This window comes from Acanthochromis polyacanthus, chromosome 17 (genome assembly GCF_021347895.1).
Source record: "Acanthochromis polyacanthus isolate Apoly-LR-REF ecotype Palm Island chromosome 17, KAUST_Apoly_ChrSc, whole genome shotgun sequence".
NCBI lineage: Eukaryota > Metazoa > Chordata > Actinopteri > Pomacentridae > Acanthochromis > Acanthochromis polyacanthus.
In genome coordinates, this window is record NC_067129.1 from 2,297,007 (window position 1) to 2,322,163 (window position 25,157).

General features: G+C 38.0%; 1 protein-coding gene and 1 non-coding gene across 7 annotated transcripts in view; both read left to right on the forward strand.

The window, feature by feature from the left end:
* The window catches only part of LOC110969733 (rap1 GTPase-activating protein 2-like), a 57,768-nt gene that overhangs the window by 1,649 nt on the left and 30,962 nt on the right, over window positions 1-25,157 (forward strand). For 4 of the 6 annotated variants that reach the window (XM_051937344.1, XM_051937345.1, XM_051937347.1 and 1 more), the window contains exons 2-4: window positions 763-830; window positions 8,217-8,529; window positions 16,756-16,791. In XM_051937344.1, coding sequence (XP_051793304.1) covers window positions 8,486-8,529; window positions 16,756-16,791 — 80 coding nt within the window. In that variant the 5' untranslated portion in view covers window positions 763-830; window positions 8,217-8,485. Of the gene's footprint in view, window positions 1-762; window positions 831-8,216; window positions 8,530-16,755; window positions 16,792-22,877; window positions 23,021-25,157 lie in introns of those variants that run through there. The other 2 variants (XM_051937349.1, XM_051937348.1) reach the window with 2 other exon arrangements.
* On the forward strand, window positions 1,805-1,876 carry trnam-cau (transfer RNA methionine (anticodon CAU)). The gene has a single exon. It is a non-coding gene; the product is annotated as a tRNA-Met (tRNA).

Consider the following 25,157-nt stretch of genomic DNA (forward strand, 5'->3'; position numbering starts at 1 on the left):
GTCTGTACCAAAGTTGGTGCTTTCCTGAAAAAGTGAACTATCGACCCCAAATTTAGGTCTTATCCGCCTAACTGCAGCCCCCCACAGCCCTGTAGAGGATGAAAAGGTGTATAGATGATGGATGGATTTTATTCATGCATTTCAAGAAACTTTTTGGATTGTGTCTTGTTTTATGAGACAATTCCAAGCAGCCTCTTGGTATAGAGTTTGTAGTGAAAATGTAGATCTAGGAGAGGGTTGTTTCAATCCATTGACCTCTGGGTTATGGGCCCAGCACGCTTCCGCTGCGCCACTCTGCTGTTTTTGTTCCATTTTGTAGCACGCTGCTGTGATGAGGCAGTTGGTGTTTTCTCTGAACAACAGCGTCAAGCTAATGTTTGTTTTGTAGTGAAAAACTTGACTTAGCATGGGACTCACCTTTGGCCAAATCAAAGTAAAATTACTGCTACTGATTATCTTTGTAGATTCTTAATCATGCAGATCATGGTAATTGTAGAAGCTTCAGTAAATTCAGTGGTGCTCTTCAGTGCTAAAATACCTCCTTCTAACCCAACATCCCAGGAAAGGAAGGTAGTAGCATCACCCGGCAGAGACAAGAATATGACCATTCACTTTAAGGAGGAATAAGTCCAAAACATTGACTTGCAGTCTGAAGTTTGGACTTCCTGTCATTTTGTAGGGTTTCTTTCCATTTTTTTGAAGATGGTTCAGTCTTTCTGATTCCTTCAGTCTCATCTTCTTTCTGTCTCCTGTCTTCATCAGTGCTGAAAATAGTCTGGAGGGGATAAAGCAACGAGAAGCAGCATGAAGGTGTGACAACAACTAACAAGGTGAGTTCCTTCATACAGGTGTAAGGTCTGACAGAGTGGAATGCTAATGGGGGACGACAAAATGACAACAAGAATACCAGAAAACTGTAACAACCAAAACACAATACAACAAAAATTTACAGAATAAACACCAAAGTTGTGTGTAGTTCATAAATCAAATTGTCTAATCGTTGCTGGAAGGTGAAAACTTTAGAAGAGTTTCTGACTTTGAGGGACACCAGAGGAATCATTTCTATTTCGTGTCACATCCTATGATGTAAACATTCAGCGCCAAACGCCTGATGAGCTCGTTGAACTGAGTCTTGTTTTTTGTGACAATTCCAGTCAAACTCCTCAAGTTTGTAGTGAAAATGTAGATCTAGCAGAGGATGGGTTATAGGCCCAACACACGCCACTCTGCTTCTCTGGACTCTGGGTGGGACTCCGGTCAGAGATCTCCTGATGATCAGATGATGTTTGAAGTAGTTGTTCTACCACTACCAGAGAAATGGTGAACATAAAGTAAAACTTAATTTGTCTGCAGCCTTCAAATCACTAAATCCTCTCTGCTCTGGAAAGAGGACAGGTTTGTAGATTTCTGCTGTTTGGCAAAGAAATGAGCTCCAAATTCAGCAATGGAGCTGCTGCTTTCTCTGGCTGAGTGTGATCAACTCTTGATGAAGGTTTCAACAAATTGTGGATGTTTCTGCTCTTACATGTAAATGACCTGTTACTTACAGTTTATCAGTTTTAATGTCAACATTCTCACCTTAAAGAATAAACTGCTGAACTCTGCTAAAAAGCAGAAATCTACAAATCTGTCCTCTGCACAGAGCAGAGAGGATTTAGTGATTTGGAGGCTGCACACAAACTCAGTTTCACTTCATTTAACCCTTTTGCTGACTGAATGTTAGTATTAGTAGTACAACAACTACTTCAAACATGATCTGATCATCAGCAGATCTCTGATTAGAGTCCCACTCAGCGTCCAGAGAAGCAGAGTGGCGCAGCGGAAGCGTGCTGGGCCCATAACCCAGAGGTCGATGGATCGAAACCATCCTCTGCTAGGTCTACATTTTCACTACAATCTCTACACCAGGAGTTTGACTGTAATTGTCTCATCAAACAAGACACAGTTCAGTGCTGAATGTTTACATCATCGAATGTGACACTCAGGGGCCGTTTACACGAGGACCATCCTAACAGAAAAAGCAAAAGTGGCGTCTTGCCATTTCACGTTTAGACGAGCGGTTTTGAAGGAAATCCGCGTATATACGGTGACTCTATAGTGTGTGGAATTCGATTGGATATGCATGCCAGGCAGCTGGGTGGCGCTGTGATAAAACTCCGCCATGTCTACGCGCATGCTTACTATCTCCCTTTTCGGATCTCCGCCACGGTAAATGTTCATGAATGGAATGTGTACAGATTCTGTACGTTTGTTGGTACGACTCCTGTAGTGTACATAGAGCTGCCAGAGTTGCTTGAAGGTACGAAGGATGGAAATAATCACACATCTTTGTTTACTTCCTTGTACCGGCCGGCAAACCAAAGCACCGGCGCACGTATGTGACGTAATCGCGTACGCGACGTGGTCAGATCTCGGCAAAGTTTTGCGTTTTGCTGTTTAGACGGAAACGTAACGGCGGAGCGTTTTCTACTTTTCCACTCTGGAGGCCGGTTTAAAATTTTTGCGTTTTCAAGCCCCCAAAACGCCGTCCTCGTATAAACAATAGGGTGTTTTGTTGAAATATTTTGCCGTTTTTACCTGCAAGCGTCCTCGTGTAAACGGCCCCTAAATAAGAATAAAACATTATTCCAAAGTCAGAAAGTCTTCTAAAATCTCAACCTTCCAACAACTGCTGAACAGATTGTGAGTGTTTCTGCTCCCACATGTAAATGAATTGTTACTTCTGCAGTTTTATTCTTAACACCCTCACCTGAAAGAATAAACTCATGCACTGTGTTCAAAGCCGCACGGAGAATCCCCAGAGTATAGATGACGGATGGATGGATTTTATTCATATCTTTCAAGAGAACAATTGAACAGAAAGTGTTCTGTAAAATTTGACGATTTCAGATGGAATGAGCTGACTGTGTTTTAATGTGAAAACGGCAAAATCAAAACTCCCTGTAGACAAACTGAATGTTTATATGTGATAACAGAATGTCAAATATTTTAGAGCATTTTAGACATACTTTTATATATTTTACTAGCAATATTTTGTACATTTCTTAATATTTTCTGACATCTGAATAATATTTACATACATTTTAGATCTTTTAAAATCTAATATTTTATCAATGCTCTCAGGAATATTGATGTGTTTTGGGACATTAAGAGAAAAATTAATGTGGCAGAGGCTGAGACATTGTGACTTTTATTCTGTAGTCTGAGTTCAATCTCACATGTAACTCACATGTAATAATATAACATCAAATCTTTGTAGGCATTTTTATGTGCACTTTAACACATTTTATTAATAAGCACATTTTTCTAATAGTTCCCAGACATTTTAGCCATATTTCAGACATTTCATTCATATTTCTATACATTTTATTAATATTTTATTAATATTTTCTTATATTTTGTTCATATTTACTCATACTTTAACACTTTCAGTAATATTGATGTTTTTTGGGACATTAAGAACAAAATTAATGCACCAGGGGCTGAAATATGGTGAGTTTTAGCCTGTTGTCTGCGTTCAAACTCACAGGACGTATGTCCTAATATGACAATTAGATCATTTTATGAATATTTATTACAGTTTATCAATATTTTTCAAACATATAAATATTTTTTTCTGACATTTTTTAGATTTTTTCAGTAAAATAGTCAGTAGTCCGGGTTCACACTCAGTCACTCAGGCTGTTTGTAGTAATATAATATGGAACCACACGGCAGCTCTCTGAAACACTGAGCATATGTGGAGCTGTGTGATTCCTAGTCTGTGCCAGGAGGACGGGGGAGACAGAGGGGGAGACAGAGAGGGAGACAGAGGGGGAGAGACCTGGATGACGATCAGGGACATTTTGTTCTGATGTTAGCGTCCAGACAGAGCAGGTGGCCTCGGCACACTCAGCAACGTTTCCACCACTTCAGAGGATGGTACATCCATCAACGTAAACCTAACCTTCCTCTAAACCTGAAACCGCCCTAAAACAGAACAGATTTCTTCTTGGCCGCCTGGCAGGATGAATGTATGAATACAAATTTATCCCCCCCAACCCGAGTGATGTAAATACTCTGAAACAGACTCGATCCAAACCACCAGTGAGGTGGCAGACGGCGACCGAGACCGTGTGAAGGAGGAACAAAAACACGAACAAATGTCATCACAAAACCTCCAACAGGTGTCGAGAGGTTTCACTGAATAAAACACAACTGAATCAGTCATAGAAAGGCACATTTTCGATAATTTCATGAGGATTTAATTGACACTTGAATATTTTGGAGCATTTTGCTAACATTTTTGGGGATTTCAATCATATTTTCAGTCATTTTATAAATCTTTTAGGACAGTTTATTAATATTTTTATGACTTTTTAAAATTTTTAAGATGTATTTTTACTTTGTGACATTTTATCAGTATTTTCCAGGCATTTGATTTATATATTTTTGGAATTTTGTTAATATTTTGAAGCATTTTTTACTGATATTTTTGGACATATCAATAACATTTTCAGTCATTTTATAAAGGTTTTAGGACATTTTATTAATAATTGTAGGACATTTATATATTTCCAAGACATGTTATTACTTTCTGTCATTTTATCAAGATTCTCCAGACATTTAATTTTTTTTGGAATTTTTTTGGAATTTTGGGAATTTTGTTAATCTTTTGGTGCATTTCACTAATATTTTTGGGCATATCATTTTATCAGATCTTTATTATCATTTTTATGACTTTGTAAATATTTTCCAGACATGTTATTACTTTCTGACATTTTATCAATATTTCCTAAACATTTGATTTATATGTTTTTGGAATTTTGAGAATTTTATTATTATTTTGGAGCATTTTTGCTAATATTTTTGGACATATCAGTATTATTTTCAGTCATTTTTTAAAAGTCTTTTAGGACATTTAATTAATAATAATACTCTTGTGACGTTTAAATATTTCCCAGACATTTAAAAAATATTTTTGGACATTGAATTATATTCTTTCACGATTGATACTCTATGTTATGTATGTTGTGTCCAAATTCTAGCAATATTTTCATTGATATTGGACATTTTATGCATAATTTTGCCATATTTTATTCATATTTTTGAGACATTTTATTCATATTTTCAAACTGATGAATATTTTTCAGACACTTAAACGATATTTGTGGACATGTTGATATTTTTTTGAACATTTTGATTATATTCCGGACTTGTTATGAATATCTTGAGACATTTTCAGAACCTGCAGAAACATTTCCTGCTTCTGTTCAGATTGTTCATGTTGTGGCTGTGATGAACGCTGCAGCCTGTAGGGGGCGCTAGCAGCGCCTTTCACTGACGGACCTGTTTGTGTCCGGCTCATTTCTGTGTATGAAGTAATTGCAGCTCTCACTTAACTCTCTGTAATTCCCGTTATCCCCTCAGCGGTAATTGGATGTAAATGTATTCAGCTGCTGAGAATTAAACCTGAGAAATTGGAAAAGCGTTGAGCACCGCTTTGTGTTTCCTCCACCGTGACAGGCAGCCGTTTGTCCTGTTTTCATTTACATTTCTGCTGCATTCGCTGCTCTTTTGTCTCCTAATCGCTGTGGATTTGTCTGCCGTTTGTTTGTGTTCCATCTCAGTAACACATTAACCTCCTTCTCGCTTGGACTATCTGAATGCAGTTTACATTTTAGCTGGCTGCTGCTCAGAGAATTAGAAATACTGAGTCCAAAGTCTGTCCTGGAGAAAGAACATCTGCTGTCTGAAACATTTACTTCATATTGATTTACTCTGACAGTAATAAAATAGATGCTTTTCAAATATTTCTCCACTTTTTCAAAAATATTTTAGCCTTATGACCATTCAGTCCAACACTAACTTTAACTAAATACCAGAATTACTAGAAAAGTTAAGAACTTCCATGCATATATTTGTAGAGCTGCAATAATTAATTAATTAGTCTTCAATATCTTTGGGTTGTAAACAAATTCAGACTTTTCTCGTCACATTTTTCACTTTTTTCTGATGTTTCGTGTTGCAAAACAGATTGATAAATCCAGAAAATTATCTAGAAATTAATCAACAATGAGAATAATCATCATCCACACAACTGACCCTATTTTAGTTTTAGACCAGGTTGTGTTTTAGTCTGGACAGTTTCAGCTTCATGTTCGAATTTTAAGAACTATGTTACCGACGTATGAATAATGTCCATATTTAATATTTTTTATAGTTGTTTAGCTTTTAGACGAAAGAAAGACAGAACGGAAGAAAAGGAAGGAAAAAAGGAAGGAAGGAAGAAAAAGGAAAGAAAAAGAAAGAAAGAAAGAAAGAAAGAAAGAAAGAAAGAAGAAAAGGAAGAAAGAAAGAAGAAAAGGAAGGAAAAAAGGAAGGAAGGAAGGAAGAAAAAGGAAAGAAAAAAGAAGAAAAGGAAGAAAGAAGGAAAGAAAGAAAGAAGAAAAGGAAGGAAGAATAAAGGAAAGAAGAAAAGAAAGGAAGAAGAGAAGAAAGAAAGAAGGAAGGAAGAAAGAATAAAGAAGAAAAGGAAGGAGAAAGAAAGCAAGGTAGAAAGAAGAGATGGAAGAAAGAATGAGGGGAGGAAGGAAAGAAGAAAAAGGATGAAAGAAAGAGGGGAAGGAACTAAAGAAAGAAAGAAAGAAAGAAAGAAAGAAGAAAAGGAAGAAAGAAAGAAAAAGAAGAAAAGGAAGAAAGAAAGAAAGAAAAAGAAAGAAGGAAGAAAAAGGAAAGAAAAAGCAAGGAAGGAAGAAGAAAGGAAAGCAAAAAGAAGAAAAGAAAGAAAGAAGAAAAGGAAGGGAAGAAGAATAAAGAAAAGAAAAAGAAGAGAAGGAAGGAAGAAAGGAAAAAGGAAGGAAGGAAGAAAAAAGGAACGAAAAAGAAGAAAAGAAAGAAGGAAAAAGAAAAAACGAAGGAAGAAAAAGGAAAGAAAGAAGAAAAGGAAGCCTTCCTTTTCTTCTTTCTTTTCTTTTTCTTCCTTCTTCCTTCTTTCTTTCTTTCCTTTTCTTCCTTCCTTCAAAGAAGGAAAAAAAGAAGAAAAGAAAGAAGGAAATGAAGGAAGGAAGGAAAAAAAAAGGAGGGAAGGAAGGAAAGAAAAAAGAAAGAAAGAAAGAATGGAAGGAAGGAAGGAAGCAAGGAAGGAAATAAAAATCCTGCTCCCAATGGAGAAGCTAATTGACAAATAGCTGCAGCTCAATAAAAGTGTTACTGAGAGGATAAATGTTTGTGTTCTTGCTGCTGCTTCAGCTTCAGTCTGTGTCGTTACAGAACGTAAAACCCAGTAAAATGCTGTTTCCGTCGGTTTGTCTCCAGTACTATTATTCTGCTGATTCACAAACTGATTTTTGCACATTTTTATGCTTTTTCAATATATTTACATCTTTGGATATCTTATTAATATTTTTGTGCACATTCAATATTTGTCGGACAGTGAAATGATATTTTCTGAGATCTTATTAATTTGTTATATTTACTTATTATTTTTGTCTTTATTTTGTGATCAATGGAAATGTTTCTATTTTTTATGAATATTTTTGGACATGTTCATATATTTGGGACTTTTTACTTGCATTTAACAATCAGTTTTATCTGCATTCTGAGTATTTTCTTAATATTTTACAGCATTTTACTAATATTTTTGAGCATAGTAAGAGGATTTTCGGTAAATTTATAAATCTTTTACGACATTTTATTCATATTTTCTAGACATGTTCTTACTTTCTGACATGTCATCAGTATTTCCAGACATTTAGTTTGTATGTTTTGGGCATTTTCTGAATATATTTAGACATATTCATACAATTTTCATGCATTTTATTAATCTTTTGGGGAATTTCAAACACGCTTTCAGACATTTTGTTATTATTATTCATCGAATAAATGAATAATAATACATTTTAGTCATTGTTTGGCTCAGCTGTACGCAGCTTTACGCTGATGATTGATTTAAAAATCTTGCTCATAATGTAAAAGCTGCACAGAAACACAGATTTACTGAAGCCAGAATTGAATTAATTTCCCTCTAACTGATGAATCACTGCAGATGCATCTTTTTTTGCGTTCTGGCTGCTGCTTCAGCTTCAAACTGTATCCTTACAGAACATCAAAGCCCGTAAACTGCTGTTTCCATCCATTTATCTCCATTTATTATGTATGATAAGTTTTCAGACTGACTGTTCTGCTTCGTCTGAGAGAGCACACCATGTATACCTCCTCTCCTGTTGCCTCCCTAGGTCTCTCTCCCTCCCTCTCTCCCTTTCCCGGCTGCCGTGAACTGAAGTGGGAGACGAGAGAAACATTAACGGCAGGAGGAGACACGGTGGGAGGATGAGGAGGGAGAGAGGAAGGCAGGGCGTCTGGCGGAGATGAGAGTATTTATAGGTGGAGGCATGAGGAGGTAGAACGGCAGCCGGAGGGAGGAGAGAGGGAGATACAAAGAGAGGAGGAGAACCCAGACACAATAAGAAGGAGACAAAGAGGAGGAGAGGAGGAGCGAGGCACCATGCTGAGGAGGAAGAGGAGCGTGTCGTTCGGAGGCTTCGGCTGGTAAGAGCGCCTTCATCCTTTCACACACCGCCTTCACGCTCCGGGGAGGTTGTCGAGTTCATTTCCAGCCCGAGCTGCACTGAAGTGACATCACTGTGACATCATGGTTACATCAGCTCAGTCCTCTCCCGAAATCTATTTATCACAACGAGCCTCTTTTTGTTTTCCGACCCGCTTTGTTTGAAGACGACAGACTTTCTTTGAATGGGCTTTGGTCGGAAACTTCTTTGTTGTCGTCGTTTCCAGGCGAACAAAAACTGATGAGCTGCTGCGGTTAATAAACAACTTTGTGAACGATCAGGAATTCAAATGATTTGGAGCTTTACAGAAAGCTCAGATGGGCTGCAGGTGTCTGGATCTTTAACATGAAACTTTCTCCTTTGTTAAATGGGCAGAAATATGCAGCAAGTGCACAGAGCTCAGAGTTAGATGTGATCTACATCCACAGACAGAACGTAAATGAACCAATATTGATGAACCCCAGTCCTCTAAACACCTAAATGTTGTCTGACTTATTCTGGAAAAAAAACAAACCACAGCACTGAAGTGACATTACGGTTGAATTGGCCTAATTCCCCCCCAAAAATCTAATTAGTAAAATGATATTTTTCTGTTTTCTGACCTATTTGAAGATGAGCAGACACATGAGAGTTGACTGGAGTTTAAGTGTGGCTTTTTTGAATGGATTTTGGTTGAAAACTTCTTTGTTGTCGTCATTTTGAGCCGAACAAAAACTGTGGAGCTGCTACGGTTACTAAACAACTTTGTGTACGATCAGGAATTCAAATGATTTAAAGCTTTACAGAAAGCTCAGATGGGCTGCATGTGTCTGTCTGGATCATTTACATTAAACTTTCTCCTTTTTTAAACGGCCAGAAATATATAGTAAACCGTTGCATGTGATCTGCATCCAAAGACAGGATAAAAATGAACAAATATTGATGAACCTCAGTCCTCTAAATGCCAGAAAATGTTGTCTGATTTGTTCTGAGCTTCACTAAAGTGACATCACTTTTACATCAGCTCCAAACATCTAATTAGTAAAACAATCTTTTTCTATTTTCTGACCTGCTTTGTTTGAAGATAAACCTGAGAGTTGACTGGAGTTAAAATGTGATTTTCTTTGAATGGGCTTTGGTTGGAATCTTCTTTGTTGTCGTCGTTTCCAAAACAAAAACTGTTGAGCTGCTGCGGTTAATAAACGACTTTGTGTACGATCAGGAATTCAAATAATTTGAAGCTTTGCAGCACAGAAAGCTCAGATGGGCTGCTTACATGAAAACTTTCTTCTTTGTTAAACAAGTAAATTGTGCACACAGTCAAAAATCCATAAAAATGGATGCTCCTCGGTCTTCTAAATCCCAAAAAACTTATTTTGCATTTTTTTTTTTTAATGACGTTGTAAAATTCTCTTTTGACGTGAAACTAGCTGTTTTTGTAAATCCTTGACAGGAAAAGCCAAGCTGAAATGATTTAATGTTGAAAAGCAGGAAAAGGGGAAACCCTCCAGACTTTTTGTAATCTCTGTACTTGTTGCCTTCAACTCTTTACAGTTTTTTGGGGCAGTTTGTCATCTCTTCTCTGCAGAATTAGTGACGGTTGGTTTAAACACGGCGGCTTCGACCTGATGCGTGGCGTTGTAGATCTCTGGAGGAGAAGGAACCAACGTGGATCGCCGGTTTGGAGATGAATGTAAAGTAGCTGCTGAGCGTCGCCGTCGTTCTCGCCTCAGTAAATCTGTCAGAACTCCCTGTGACCAGAATACACAACCGAGCCTGGAAACTCTGACACAAGCTGCTTTTCAATCATTCACTGCTCCTGTTTACCTTCCTCCCCCTGCCAACAGGCCTCCTTGCTCATTATGTCCTTCTCTATCTCCTTATATCCTTTAGTTAGTCCTTATGCCCTTCTTTCCCTCCTTATCACATTCTCTTCCTCCTCATTTCCTTTCCTTTGCTCCCTCCTCCACCTCCTTATCTCTTTCTCTACTTCCTAACTATTTACCTTTTTGCTTTTGTCCTTATCTACCTCCTTATCTCCTTTCCTCTGGTCCTTTTTCCTCCTTATCCCCTTCTCTACAATTTTCTCCTTTATTTACTCCTTCTTTCCTTCTCTACCTCCTTATATTATTTCATTACTCCTTACTTCCTTCTTTACATCCTTATCACCTTCTCTACTTTCTCATCTCCTTAACTTTCTCCTTTTGTTCTTCTCCACCTCCTTATCTCCTTTTCTTACTTCTTCTGTTCTTTTTTACCTCCTTATCTCCTTCTCTACAAATTTCTACTTTCCTTCCGCCTTCTTTCCTTTTCCAACTCCTTATCTCGTTTCCTTACTCCTTCTTTCCCTTTCCATCTCCTGTCTTTACTCCTTTCCTTCTTTACCTCCTCATCTCCATCTCTACCTTCTTATGTCTTTTCTTTTCTCCTTCTGTCCTTCTCCTCCTCCTCATCTCCTTTCCTTAGTCCTTCTAGACTTTCAAACTTCCTTATCTCCTTTCTCTACTCCTTCTGTCCTTCTGTACCTCCTTACATCCTTCAATTACTCATTCTTTCCTTCATCTCCTTTACTTTCTCCTTCTGTCCTTTCACCGCCTCCTCATCTCCTTCTCTACCTTCTTAACTCCTCACCTTTCTTCTTTCGTCCGTCTCCATCTCATCTCCTCTTGTTACTCCTTCTTTCCTCCTGTACGTCTTTATCTACTTCTCTTACTCCTTCTGTCCTTCTTTACTCCCTCTTTCCTTCTCTACATCCTCACTTCCTTTCTTTGATTCAGTGTTTCCTTATATTCCTCCTTCTCTTCTATACTTTTCCCGTCTTTGTCCACATTGGTTCCACACCTAATTCTCCTTCTTTGTATCGTTTCGTCCTCTCATTTAGGTCCTTATTTCCATCCATCCCTCCTCCTTTCCTTCCTTATTTTTAGTCACAGCTCCCTTCTTGAAGAATCCTCGAGTTTTGGAGTTTGTGCATCCATTATTTCCTTACATAACACCTTCCTTCCTCCTCCTCCTCCGTCCTCCCTCATCATAATACAATAACAGATGGTACTCCCTCACAGATTACCTCGTGCAGCCTCCTCCGTCCTGCCAGTGTTTAGACCGAGCCGGCTAATAGAGTTGCAGCATTAAATAATGCAGGAACAGCTCGGGGGCAGCTGGAGGAACAGTTTATATTAAGCCCACCTTCACTGTTTTCTACCTTCTCACTTTAATTCCACGATCTGGATTAGATCAGGAAGTGTTGACTCAGCTCTCCTGACGTGGATCTCTGAAGTTGTGTTAATGTTAATCCAGTTATTAGAGCGTGAGTTTCCGTTTTCGTGCTTTTTATTACCTCAATATGTTATTTATCACCAACCTCACACATAATTGCATTTAAAACTGTCCTCATGAGGATAAATAAAGTTTTATTGAACTCGGTAGACTAGAAATGTGCCTTGAAGTAATCTAAATATTATATAGATTGTGTTTTTTTTTATTTTATTAAGCGGTCGTGGACAGTTACATGGGGTCCTCGACTTCTCCTACGGTGTGACGTAAATCGATTTTTGCTGTAAGTCAGAACTCCCGTGAAAATGTAAACAACTCCTTACATGCATCATGATATCTATCACTTTATTTGTATAACTACAGTAACGACTAACAGCCATTGGCTCACACTGAAACACAACTCGGTAGGAAACAATCACCAATTGACTGATGAGATCCAAAGTCATTTTCATGGAATCTGAATTTTATTTTGTCTGCTTTCCTTAGAAACTTATTTTCCATTGGTATTTTGCTTTATAGCCTTGTGATGCTGGTTTAATCGCCGTTTAATTGCTTGATTTATTGCTTGGATTTATGACCAGACACTTGACCAATTTAAGGTGGTCGCAGAAACATTTTAGGCCAAAAACACGACGGTTGCCGTTACATTTGTTTGCTCAGTGCGCTTAAAATCGAGCTGTGACACATTCAGAAATATTATGGATGGAAAACACAAAAGAAACTGTTTTTAACATGGAAAATAGATAAAGACTTTGCACTAGAGAAGTATTCGTATTGACTTTTGGCACTAATGTGTCAGTTTCGTATTTGAATCTGTGTGAACGATGAAGCTCGTAGGTTACTGAACAGCAAGGGAAGAAATATTTGTTACCTCAGTTTGTCCTTATGTCTTTCCAGGAGCTCGTGCTGCCAGATTTTTGTGATTTTTATTCACAGTATCCTTGCTGTGCATCGAAACCCATTTAAGTCTGTATTATAGTCAGCATCTTTACTGTTTACCTGTAAATAAGCCCCTGTGTGTGGACACAGTCTGAGGCGAGGTGGCGTGCCTTCACTCAGCCGTCGGCCATCTTTGTGTGGTCATGTGGTTCGTGTAGTCAGAGTGTAAGAGCAGATTTAGCAGCATGATGTGTTATTTATGACCTTTGGGAGTTGAGTTTTTACAGAGTCATCATACATACAGGCTTTTAACGCCAAGGTCGATCGCTCTCTCTCACTTTCCATTTCTACGGTACTACTCTTCTGCCTTACCTCCTCTTGTTGCCTCTCGTCTGGTTTCCTTTCCTCTCCCACCACTTTCTTTCCTCCTCTAATGTTAAACTGAGGTTTACAGGTACAGGTGAGTCTCAAAACTCTCTAAAATGTTCAATTTGTTCTCTGTTTATGTCACATTCAGAATTGAAATTGCTACTTCTGTATATTAGAATTGTATCCAGGAATGAGGGATGTGTGTCACAAAAATAAATGTTTTACAGAAGACAACAGACAACAAACCTGATAAATATGACACAACCAGAGGAGATGTTACATAAAAGGGGCGTTATGTAATGGTAATATTTTTTAAATAACTTTTTGAGAGAGATATGAAATGTGGGGCAAGAGAGCAGAAGAATAACATGCAGTGAAGGTTGCAGTTGGGAATAGCCTATCAAGTTGCCCCCAATAAATTAATAAATGAGAGATTGCACTTGGTACACGGCAAAACAAAAAATGACAGAACATATAAATAAAAACTGGTATGGTGGTGGCAGCATCATGATGTGAAGCACGGTGGAGGCAGCATCATGACGTGAAGCACGGTGGAGGCAGCATCATGACGTGAAGCACGGTGGTGGCAGCATCATGACGTGAAGCACGGTGGTGGCAGCATCATGACGTGAAGCACGGTGGAGGCAGCATCATGACGTGAAGCACGGTGGTGGCAGCATCATGACGTGAAGCACGGTGGAGGCAGCATCATGACGTGAAGCACGGTGGTGGCAGCATCATGACGTGAAGCACGGTGGAGGCAGCATCATGACGTGAAGCACGGTGGTGGCAGCATCATGACGTGAAGCACGGTGGAGGCAGCATCATGACGTGAAGCACGGTGGTGGCAGCATCATGACGTGAAGCACGGTGGAGGCAGCATCATGACGTGAAGCACGGTGGTGGCAGCATCATGACGTGAAGCACGGTGGTGGCAGCATCATGACGTGAAGCACGGTGGAGGCAGCATCATGACGTGAAGCACGGTGGTGGCAGCATCATGATGTGAAGCACGGTGGAGGCAGCATCATGACGTGAAGCACGGTGGAGGCAGCATCATGACGTGAAGCACGGTGGAGGCAGCATCATGATGTGAAGCACGGTGGTGGCAGCATCATGACGTGAAGCACGGTGGAGGCAGCATCATGACGTGAAGCACGGTGGAGGCAGCATCATGATGTGAAGCACGGTGGTGGCAGCATCATGACGTGAAGCACGGTGGTGGCAGCATCATGACGTGAAGCACGGTGGTGGCAGCATCACGATGTGAAGCACGGTGGTGGCAGCATCATGACGTGAAGCACGGTGGTGGCAGCATCATGACGTGAAGCACGGTGGAGGCAGCATCATGATGTGAAGCACGGTGGTGGCAGCATCATGACGTGAAGCACGGTGGTGGCAGCATCATGACGTGAAGCACGGTGGAGGCAGCATCATGACGTGAAGCACGGTGGAGGCAGCATCATGATGTGAAGCACGGTGGTGGCAGCATCATGACGTGAAGCACGGTGGTGGCAGCATCATGACGTGAAGCACGGTGGTGGCAGCATCATGACGTGAAGCACGGTGGAGGCAGCATCATGATGTGAAGCACGGTGGAGGCAGCATCATGACGTGAAGCACGGTGGTGGCAGCATCATGACGTGAAGCACGGTGGAGGCAGCATCATGACGTGAAGCACGGTGGAGGCAGCATCATGATGTGAAGCACGGTGGAGGCAGCATCATGATGTGAAGCACGGTGGTGGCAGCATCATGATGTGAAGCACGGTGGAGGCAGCATCATGATGTGAAGCACGGTGGTGGCAGCATCATGATGTGAAGCACGGTGGAGGCAGCATCATGATGTGAAGCACGGTGGAGGCAGCATCATGATGTGAAGCACGGTGGAGGCAGCATCATGATGTGAAGCACGGTGGTGGCAGCATCATGATGTGAAGCATGGTGGTGTTTTTTCACATGTTGGAGAGAAATTCCAGCATTTTCCTCAGTTCATGTTTGGGACACAGCAGTGATGTTTGTATGTTAAAATGGTCATGTTTAGTCCTGTGTTGCTCGTCTCTTACATGTAGTTCGGGTGGGTTCAGATCAGCTGACTGTTCCAGTTTATAGTTATGAGAAACTCCTGTGCCACTTCAGCTCACTGCTTTTTTATTTTATTTGTTTATTCCTTTCATTGATTCACTCATGTTTTTTGTTTTTACATTTATTTATTTAGTTATTTATAGGTACTGAGACTATTTTTGATTGCTGATTAATCATTCAAGTTATTTTAATCATTTAATGTTTTTAGTAAAAATGTGAAACTGTCCTGCTTCCAGCTTTTCAGATTTAAATAGTTATAGGTTTCTGACTCTTCTGAGATATTAAACAGAATCTTTTGGGGGGGGTTGAACTGTTTTTTTTGGATAAAAGGAGCAGCTTGATACATGTGCAATTTAAGTAACTACTTTTGTGTGATGAAACCCAACAACAAATAAGTGAATTTCATCCAGAAATGAGGACAATTTGCCTCAGAATTTATCATTTTACAGAAAACAACAGACAACAAAACCCGATGAATACGACACAACCAGAGGAGACTTCATACTAAGGGACATTTAAAGCAAAAAAGGCCAAGACTTTACTGGTTTCAGCCTTTTAGATGCAAATATTTGCAGGTTTCTGCCCCTTCTAGGATATTAAGCTGAATACTTTGGGGTTTTGGACTCTATGTTTTCATAAAAGGATCAGATTGATACATGTGCAATTTAAAGAACTACTTTTGTCTCATAGCATTTAACAACAAATGAGTGATCTTCATACAGAAATTGGGAAAATTTGCCACAAAATAAAATGTTTTACAGAAAACAACAGACAGAAAAACCCGATGAATATGATGACATAACTAGAGGAGACTTTATCTAAAGGCACATTTAAAGCAAAACTGTCAAAACTTTGCTGGTTTCAGTCTTTTAGATGCAAATATTTGCAAGTTTCTTTCTCTTCTGAGATATTAAACGGAATCTTTTGGGGTTTTTAGACTGTTTGTTTGGATAAAAGGAGCAGCTTGATACGTGTGCAATTTAAATAACTACTTTTGTGTGATAAAACCCAACAACGAATAAGTGAATTTCATCCAGAAATGAGGAAACTTTACCACACATTTAATATTTTACAGAATAAAACAGACATCAAACCTCATGGATACGACATAACCTGATAAGACTTTATATTAAGGCACATTTAAAGCAAAAAAAAAAATCAAAACTTTACTGGTTTCAACCTTTTAGATGCAAATATTTGCAGGTTCCTGCCTCTTCTGAGACATTGAACAGAATATTTTGGAGGTTTTGAACTGTTTGGACAAAATGAGCAGTTTGAAGTTGTTTCTTTGGTAAACTGTGAATAAAATGCAAAAATAATTCTCTATTTGATGGCTTCTTTTCCATTTTGTGCCTCGTTCTGTTCACTGTGTGGCGTTTTATGGCTGCTTCACCCTTCCATCCTGAACATGTGTGATGTAGTGTGGCTGCAGCACTTTAACAAATAGGGTTTTTATTGCGGTGAACCTCTGAGATCACACCTCTCCCTCGCTCAGGTTACTAAGGTTAATAGACTATGCAGATATAAATCTCTTCCTGCGCCTCAGTAATGTTCCTGCTGTTATCTTGGCGTGTTGAGTGCTGCACATATTAACAGCATGTCCTCTGTCTGTGTCTCTGCAGGATTGATAAGTCGACGGTCAGCGCTCTGAGAGCTCGGTGAGTAACAACCAAAACCCCCGAATCACACCGACAGACTGGTGCAGGTCTGTTACTGCAAGAACGAAACCCACGCTAAAATAAAACACACACAGGGTTACACTACATTTTTCTATATTATACGATTAAATTAGCTGTTATGTTAATTTATTAAATGTTTATGCTACCAATTGTTGAGTAAGTTGAACTTAAAAATGGTTTTGATTGTAGATAAAACTCACTAGAAGTTGTTAAACCCTCCCCAAAAAAATTACCAACTACGAACTGTTAAGCATCTTTTTAGAAAAAAGTCTAAATTGTCTGACTGCAGCTTCTTAAATGTGATTATTCACTATGGAAACATTGATTTTGACTTGTTGTATTTGAGCATTTTGAATTTTAACACCTGCAATTTTTACTCGGAATTCGTAATCATTGAAAAGCAAAAGTGAAAATAATTTACTGAATTTTTCAGCATATATCAGGCATGAAAAGTTCCACATAAAAAAAAAATGTTTTCTTTCATGAATAAAGACATTTCTAAGTGACCCCGAACTTTTGAACGGTAATATAATTGAGTTATGATGCTCTAAATTGTTTAAAGTTGCTCTGTATGAATTAAAGTTGCTCTATATTAGTTAAAGTTGCTCTATATTAGTAAAAGTTGCTCTATTAAAGTTGACTTACACCACCGTTCTAAAGTTTGGGGTCATCCAAACAGTTCCACATTTCCCATGTAAACTCCCACTTTTATCCATGTGCTAACAGAACTGCACAAGAGTTTTCTAATCATCAATGAGCCTTTCAGCACCTTTAACACCGTGTGTTTTCACAGCCCGAAATCAGCAGTTTACATCAATGTTTTTGGATTAAAACACTTTTGAAGGATGTTCAGTCACTACATTGATAAGAAATATGATATTTTTAGTTCCGAATTACCTAAAAATTAGTAGCGTAAATGTCAGTTTTTAGTTGTTGCAAATAGTATTTCCATGCAATTTAAAAATGTTTAAATTGCGACATAATTAATTACGATATTCATGAAAACAAGTTGTTTGAAGTAGATTTTCTTCAGTAGTATTTGGTTTTTAAGAAATCTAAAACTTCTCCAATAAAATTTTGACTCATTTACTTTTTAAAAAACTATTTTTTGGCTGCAGTTGTGTAATTCAACACAAAATATTAAATCATGAAAACAACTAATTAGAGTTTAAATTACACACAGTATTAAGTCGATGCAATTATTAATATTGCCAACATTTTAAATATCCACACTTTATGACAAACATTTTCATGTAAATCGGAGATGCCCTCTGATGGTTTAAGGTGGAATAACACGCAGAAGATTATATTTATCAGTACATGTTTACAAATTGGCAAAAGAAAATTGCAGAAATGTGAGAATTAAAACTCAGCAGACAACAGAAAGCAGCAGAAATGATCCTCTCACAGCAGAAAACCTGAATCTAAAGTTTATTCTTTGACCTTCATGTTTTCGGGAGTTTAGCCTCGACTTGAACTGATTCTCTCACTTTTAATATGAGCTTTAACAGTGAGGTGTGAGATCTCATTTAATGCTTAATATTTGTAGTAGTTGGGTGATTCTCTGCTGCTGAGAGTTCTGTTTGATAGATGCGGGCGGACGGTGTTTTTTTTTTCACTCCGTGTGAACTCAGACTGACGTCTCAGCGATGAGAGTTTGGCCCTGAGCAGAAAGCTGCTGTTTGCTGTTATATTTGGAGCACCAGTTAGAAACTCTTCTTCTATTGTTCCGCTGCCTGATGGGAGCAGCTCCTGATGCTTCCCTGAACAAAGACATCCCAGCATCAGTAGAGATGAAGACAAACCTCAGGGCTGTTTTCATGGCAGATGCTGGATTTGTTTTGGAGTTGTTCTGCTGGTGCTTATTTAGAAATGTGTATCTTTGTGTTTGAGAATTCCAACCAACACATAAGTGAGCTTTGGTGGAAAATCCAGCTTGGATTTGAGATGTGAATTTGAATTTTGGTAAACTATTACCATTTATAAAAGGCTGAATTTACTATTACCAGCTCCTGTCTGTGATGAGTCAGGAATGTTCATTTAACTGTCACTGGATCTGTATTTGGGATCGACTGATAAGAGTCTTCCAGGGTCGATGATGAGAACAGCCTGAATACAGACTTACAATGAAAACAGCTCCCTCCGACCTGAACTCTGTCATTCAGGTCTACACTCCCTCCCTCTCACTATGCTCAGCCAACAAAAAGATCCAACCTCTACAACAGGGCCGGTCCATCGTTAGACTCGTCTAATCTGTAGGGCTGGACCCAAATGTCCGACTATTGGGTCGTGATGGTGGTATCCAAATATTAATTTAACCAATCCTCATATTCGTGAGCTCGCATTTGTTCGGTTCACCTTCTAGGTCGTATTTCGTTGTTGCGAGTTCAACCTTTTATCCTCCACGTTGGCGTTTGTTCCCCTGGAAAGTCGCTGCTTCGCTCAGAGGATTTTCTTTGATGAAGACAAACCTCAGAGTTTCAGCTGAGGGAGAAGAAGCGGCTGCAGATTTTAATAAGAACTCAGGCATCTGTAATGAACCTTGCAGGAACTCACGGATTTGTCAGAAGTGCTTCGCTGAAAGGAATCCGCCGGTTAAAGTGTGAATCTGATCAAAAGGCAGGTTGATGCTCGCTGGCAGGGAGGAAAAGCCTGATGTGGGTTAGTGATGGCTGATGAGGCTGAAAAACAAAAACCAGAAAGCCCAGAGAGGCAGACAACTGGAGAGCTGGAATACATCAAACTCTGTGTACAGAGTTTAAACTTTCCCCAAAGGAGGAGCATCTACACTGCCTACCTGGAGCTCTTTGTTTAGTCGCAGATTTCATCGAGAAAAAATAAATTTCAACAACGCTGTGGTTCTTCAGCATCACACAGGTCACATATGTTTACATACAAGTCATGTAATTATGCATTTTTATATCACTGCACACGTTCTCATGTAATTAGTTTTATTTTATAACATATTCCAGTACTTTCCAAAATATATGCAAAAACATGATTCAAGTATGACCAGATTTAAGTGGACAGTTCATCCACATAATGCAGTAAATGTTTTGTTAAATAATAATTAATATTAAGTAAAACCAAGGGAAAAAAAGCCCTAGTTTACATGTTCACTGGAAAAAACAAAAAAACATACCAAAATAGTAAAAAAAAAAGTTCAGTAATGCTTTAAAAAAATCCATATGTTTACATTTGTCAATTTGTTCTTTTGCAAAATGTGACTGAAAGATTAGACTGTTTAACTGTATTGAAATAAAAGATATCTGACGGTTTTACAAATATTTGACATTGTTTCATTGAAAATTTGGTGTTGTGGATTGAAAAGTAGTAAACCTTTTTTTTAACCTATTTTACATATTTTCTGTTTTTTAAATAATAGTTAATGTCTTGTAAAATCACAGAAAAAAGCCCAAGTTTACATGTTGTCTGGAAAAGACGAGAGAAAAACAAACAAACAGACCAAAATAGTGAATAAAGTCAAGAAAAATGTAAGAAGATCAATAGTTTTACATTTGGCAGTTAGTTTTTTTACAACACATGACTGAAAGATTAGACTGTATTTCAGTAAAATCACAGCTAAAAACATTAATTTACACTTCGACTGTTGAACAAAAAGGGTTTAAAGCTTTGAAAACATGTCAGTAATATAAAAAATCGATATATTTTCAATCTGCTTTTACATCAAGTGACTGTAAAATTGTAATATTCTACTGTATTTAAATAAAAGATATATGATAATTTTACAGATATTTGACGTTATTTCAAGGAAAAACTCGGGTTGTTTGTTTAATTTCAGTTCAGCTCTGGTAAACTCACAGCTAAAAACATTTACAAACTATTTACACGTTGACTGTAAAACAAAACTTTTTCAAAAATGTCAATAATAGAAAAAAACTAGCAATACCTGCTTTTACATCATGTGACTTTAAAACTAAACTGTTTTACAGTATTTGAATTTTAAAAATCTATATTTTATAGATATTTGCTGATATTTTCCGTTTCTGAATGTTAAATTTTTTGATGTTTTTTTTTTCTGGTACATTTTGACGGATCGTTTGTTTAACAGCTCATAAACAACATTTGTTTTTTTTAATTATGTTGACATGATTGACGTGTCCACTCATGGTCATTTGTAAACATGTTACACACACGTGCAGACGCATGACTCATGACACACGTGACTGCAGGGAAGGTGACCTAAATGACAGAACGTTGAGCTCTTCACCCTCCGGCTGTTTCTCCTCTCTTTCACACTTCATCATCTTTTCATACATCCTCCATGTGTCCCTTTTTTCTGTAGTTTCTGCTCCTCTACTGGTGTCTGTTGGACGTCGTTTAGTTTTTACTGTTTCTAAAAGCTGAAGGAACTTAAAGACGCGTTTAAGCGACGTATCAGAATGAAGGTAAAACACCGGTGGCGGTTTAGTGAAATGAAAAGTCAGCTGGTAACAACAATGTCCAGTAATGTTTCATTCCTCCAAAGTGTTCAGATTAAATAACATTATTCAACATTGACATTTAAGATCAGGCTTTAATTTGAGCAGTTTAACTTTAATATGGAAAGAAGTGATTGGAGACTAGTTCAGCTTTATATATAATATCTGCCTGCGGATTTTCTGTCAGCTTCTTGATGTTTTTGTTTTTTTGAGCTGCTTTCTGGTGGATGTTTCCGTCTTTACCAGGAATTTACATGTTGTTCCTGAATCCTCTGAGGTTTTGATGTGCATCATAAACTGCTTTATCTCCACCAAATATTGGATTCTCTGCTGTATTCTGCAAAAAAATACTTATAAAGCTGAGAAAATCTGACAGCAAGGATGGAAAATAGGTTAAAAACTGTGAAAATAGCATCAGATGTCTGTAAAATGGGGATATTATAGCTGATTGAAATGCATTTAAATGTTGTAATCTAACAGTCACACAGAAAAAAATACAGATTTTTGATGTGGACATTATTTACATTTTTGATCTTTTTTTAAAATTTATTTATTTTTACAGCTAATTTTCTTTTTTCTGCAATTCTACTAAGTATTATCTGCAACTTAAAACAGGAAAACCCATAAACTACTAGTTTAAATTAATTATTTGCCATTTTTCCATCCTTAAAATATTTTTTATTTCAATTAAAAGCAAATATCTGTGAAATAATAACATTTTTGCAGATTTAAATGTAAAAAAAAAAGTGAATTTGTAACAATAAGATCAATCATGAAGATATTTTTACACTGTTTTTACAGTAATTTAATACATTTTTCTGTGAATTTACTCACTATTATCTCCAGTTCAACAAAACAGCAAATATCTGTAAAAATAATAATATTTTTTAGCTAATTTAAACACTATAAAACTGTAATTTTATGGTCACAAGTTGTAAAAGAACTAATTTCTATTTGTATAAATACAGGTTTTTGGTGTGGACATTATTTAGTTTTTGTTTAATTTTTTCTTTTAACAATCAACATGTAATTTAATGATTTTTTCTGTTAATTTATTAGATCTTATATGTAATTAAATAAATGTCATTTTCACTAGATGTTATATGTAATTAAATAAAAAGGGAAAATTAATGAAATAACAGTAAATTGTCCGAAAAAAGTTAAAAACTGTGAAAACAAACAATTTTTTGCAGGTTCGCTGAGTTCGTCAAGACTTTTAGTTGTTGATGTTGTTTTTGGAGGATTTACGCAATCAAATAAGGGGATCTTGATGAAATATCAGGATTTTAATGTCAGATATGGTTAATTTTTCTGACAGAACTCGCACACGATTCCTTCAAGGCTGCTAAAAGTTGAAAGTTCAAGTGATAAATGGAGTCACTTTGTTGATTGGAAACAGGTTTTGGGAGTTTAAAGAAAAATATCTCACCCAGAATTCTTTCTATAACGATACAAAGCTCTCCTCCTTAATTCTCCATCATTGTTTTATTTCAAACGGAGGATGTCAACATGTGCAGCGGTCCAGGTACTGATCGTTAGAGAGATCAGCGTCCTCCTCGTCTCTTTTCTTTCCTCTCTCTATCCCTGTTTTTCCTCATTCTGCCTCCTGCTCTCTCTCTGAGCGATTACGGCGCTATAATCCTAATGGTCCCTGGCGTTATGGGGGAGAGAGAGGGGGGAGGCAGCAGGGAGGCAGCGCTGGTGTATTAGATTTGAGAGAGATGCTCAGTTACCGACGGCAACACAACAATGCCGCACGACCACTGGTGAGTCTGCCGTTTCCTGCGTTGTCTGTGTGTGTTCTGTCCTTTAAATTTTACTGGCAGCGTTTCAGATTTATTTATTTTTTTGTTGCAAACTGCACGTGTCATTTTTCTTTTTGTTTGTTATTGCGAATATTTCTTGTTTACGCTTCTCTGACATGACTGGTGTGTGCCGCTGTGAACTCCAAGGAGAGTTTAGGAGAAGAAGGACAGCTGTGAAACATCTGCACAGCAACATGTTGACAGCTGCAGGATCAATGGAAAGGATGGAAAATCTGGAGGTTCAATGAAGGACGGAAGAAATGCAGATTAAACGCAGAGAAGATTAGACAGATAGATGGATAGACTATAGACGATAGACAGGTAGATGGATGGATAGATGGATAGACTATAGATGATGGATGGATGGATAGATGGATAGATAGATGGATGGATGGACTATAGACGATAGATAGGTAGATAGGTAGATGGATGGATAGATGATAGACTATAGACGATGGATGGATGGATAGATGGATAGATAGATGGATGGATAGATAAATGGATGGACTATAGACGATAGTTGGATGGATGGATGGATGGATGGATAGATAGATAGATGGATGGACTATAGATGATAGATGGATGGATGGATGGATGGATGGATGGATGGATGGATGGATGGATGGATGGATGGATAGATGGATAGATGGATGGATAGATAGATAGATAGATAGATAGATAGATAGATAGATAGATAGATAGATAGATAGATAGATAGATAGATGGATGGATGGATGGATGGACTATAGATGATAGTTGGATAGATAGATGGATAGATAGATAGATAGATAGATAGATAGATAGATAGATAGATAGACAATAGGTGGATGGATGATAGATGGATGGATATATAAATGGATGGACTATAGACGATAGTTGGATAGATAGATAGATAGATAGATAGATAGATAGATAGACAATAGATTGATGGATGATAGATGGATGGGTGATGGATGGATAGATGGATGGATGACAGATGGATGGATGATAGACGGATAGATGGATGGATAGATAGATAGATAGATAGATAGACAGACAGACAGACAATAGGTGGATGGATGATAGATGGATGGATATATAAATGGATGGACTATAGACGATAGTTGGATGGATGGATAGATAGATAGATAGATAGACAGTAGGTGGATGGATGATAGATGGATGGATGATGGATTGATGGATGGATAGATGGATAGATGGATGGATGACGGATGGATGACAGATGGATGGATGATAGATGGATAGATGGACAGATAGACGATAGATAGATAGATAGATAGATAGATAGATAGATAGATAGATAGATAGATAGAACGTGATGTGCAAATTATCAGACAAAAACAAGAATTTTCTTCACAGATTTCTGTGTAAAATTTGTTGTTTTTGTCTCTGCAGCTGCAGATTTCTTCACATCACGTTTCCCCAGAATGCTCTGAGCCTGCTGTGTGTTTGTATGTGCACTTCATGCCTGCATCTGTGAGGACTGGAGTGAGTTTTGTGTGAATTGTTTCTCATGGTTTTTGCTGCATCCCTGTAATGTTTTATGTCAACAAGCGTCCTGGCAGCTAAAGGGCAGACTGTCTACGTAGAAACTGAAGCCGGCAGCGTCTCTCTGCTCTCCTGCCGCTGCCGGTCATGATGCTACTTTTTCTGGCAGCTCTGACTCATTTGTGAATATAATTAGCCCCGTAAAACAACGCAAAAAGGGTAAAACTGTGAGGGCTGCAGGGGGATGAGAATCACTGAAGTCGCACACTTTTACTGGTTTTTACAAAGAGCAACATGAGCCTGCAGCTGATGAGGAGTCGTAGTAAGGCTGCGTGATGTTGGAGTAAAACTGACAATGGGATATTCAGTGTGATAACACATCCACTGTAAAGATAAACAGCAACTGTAGCTGTAATTTTTGGAACAGTTTAGAGTGAGAATCAACACTGTGTTGTAGCTACATAGGAAAAAATCATTTTTTTTCAATCATTCTTCAATTTGCTGTTATTTTGCATTAGAAATAATAACTAGTAAAACTGAAGAAAAAAGAAATTTACATGTTGAGCATAAAAAAGGCCAAAACTGTAAATACTGTCCATATCAAAAATCT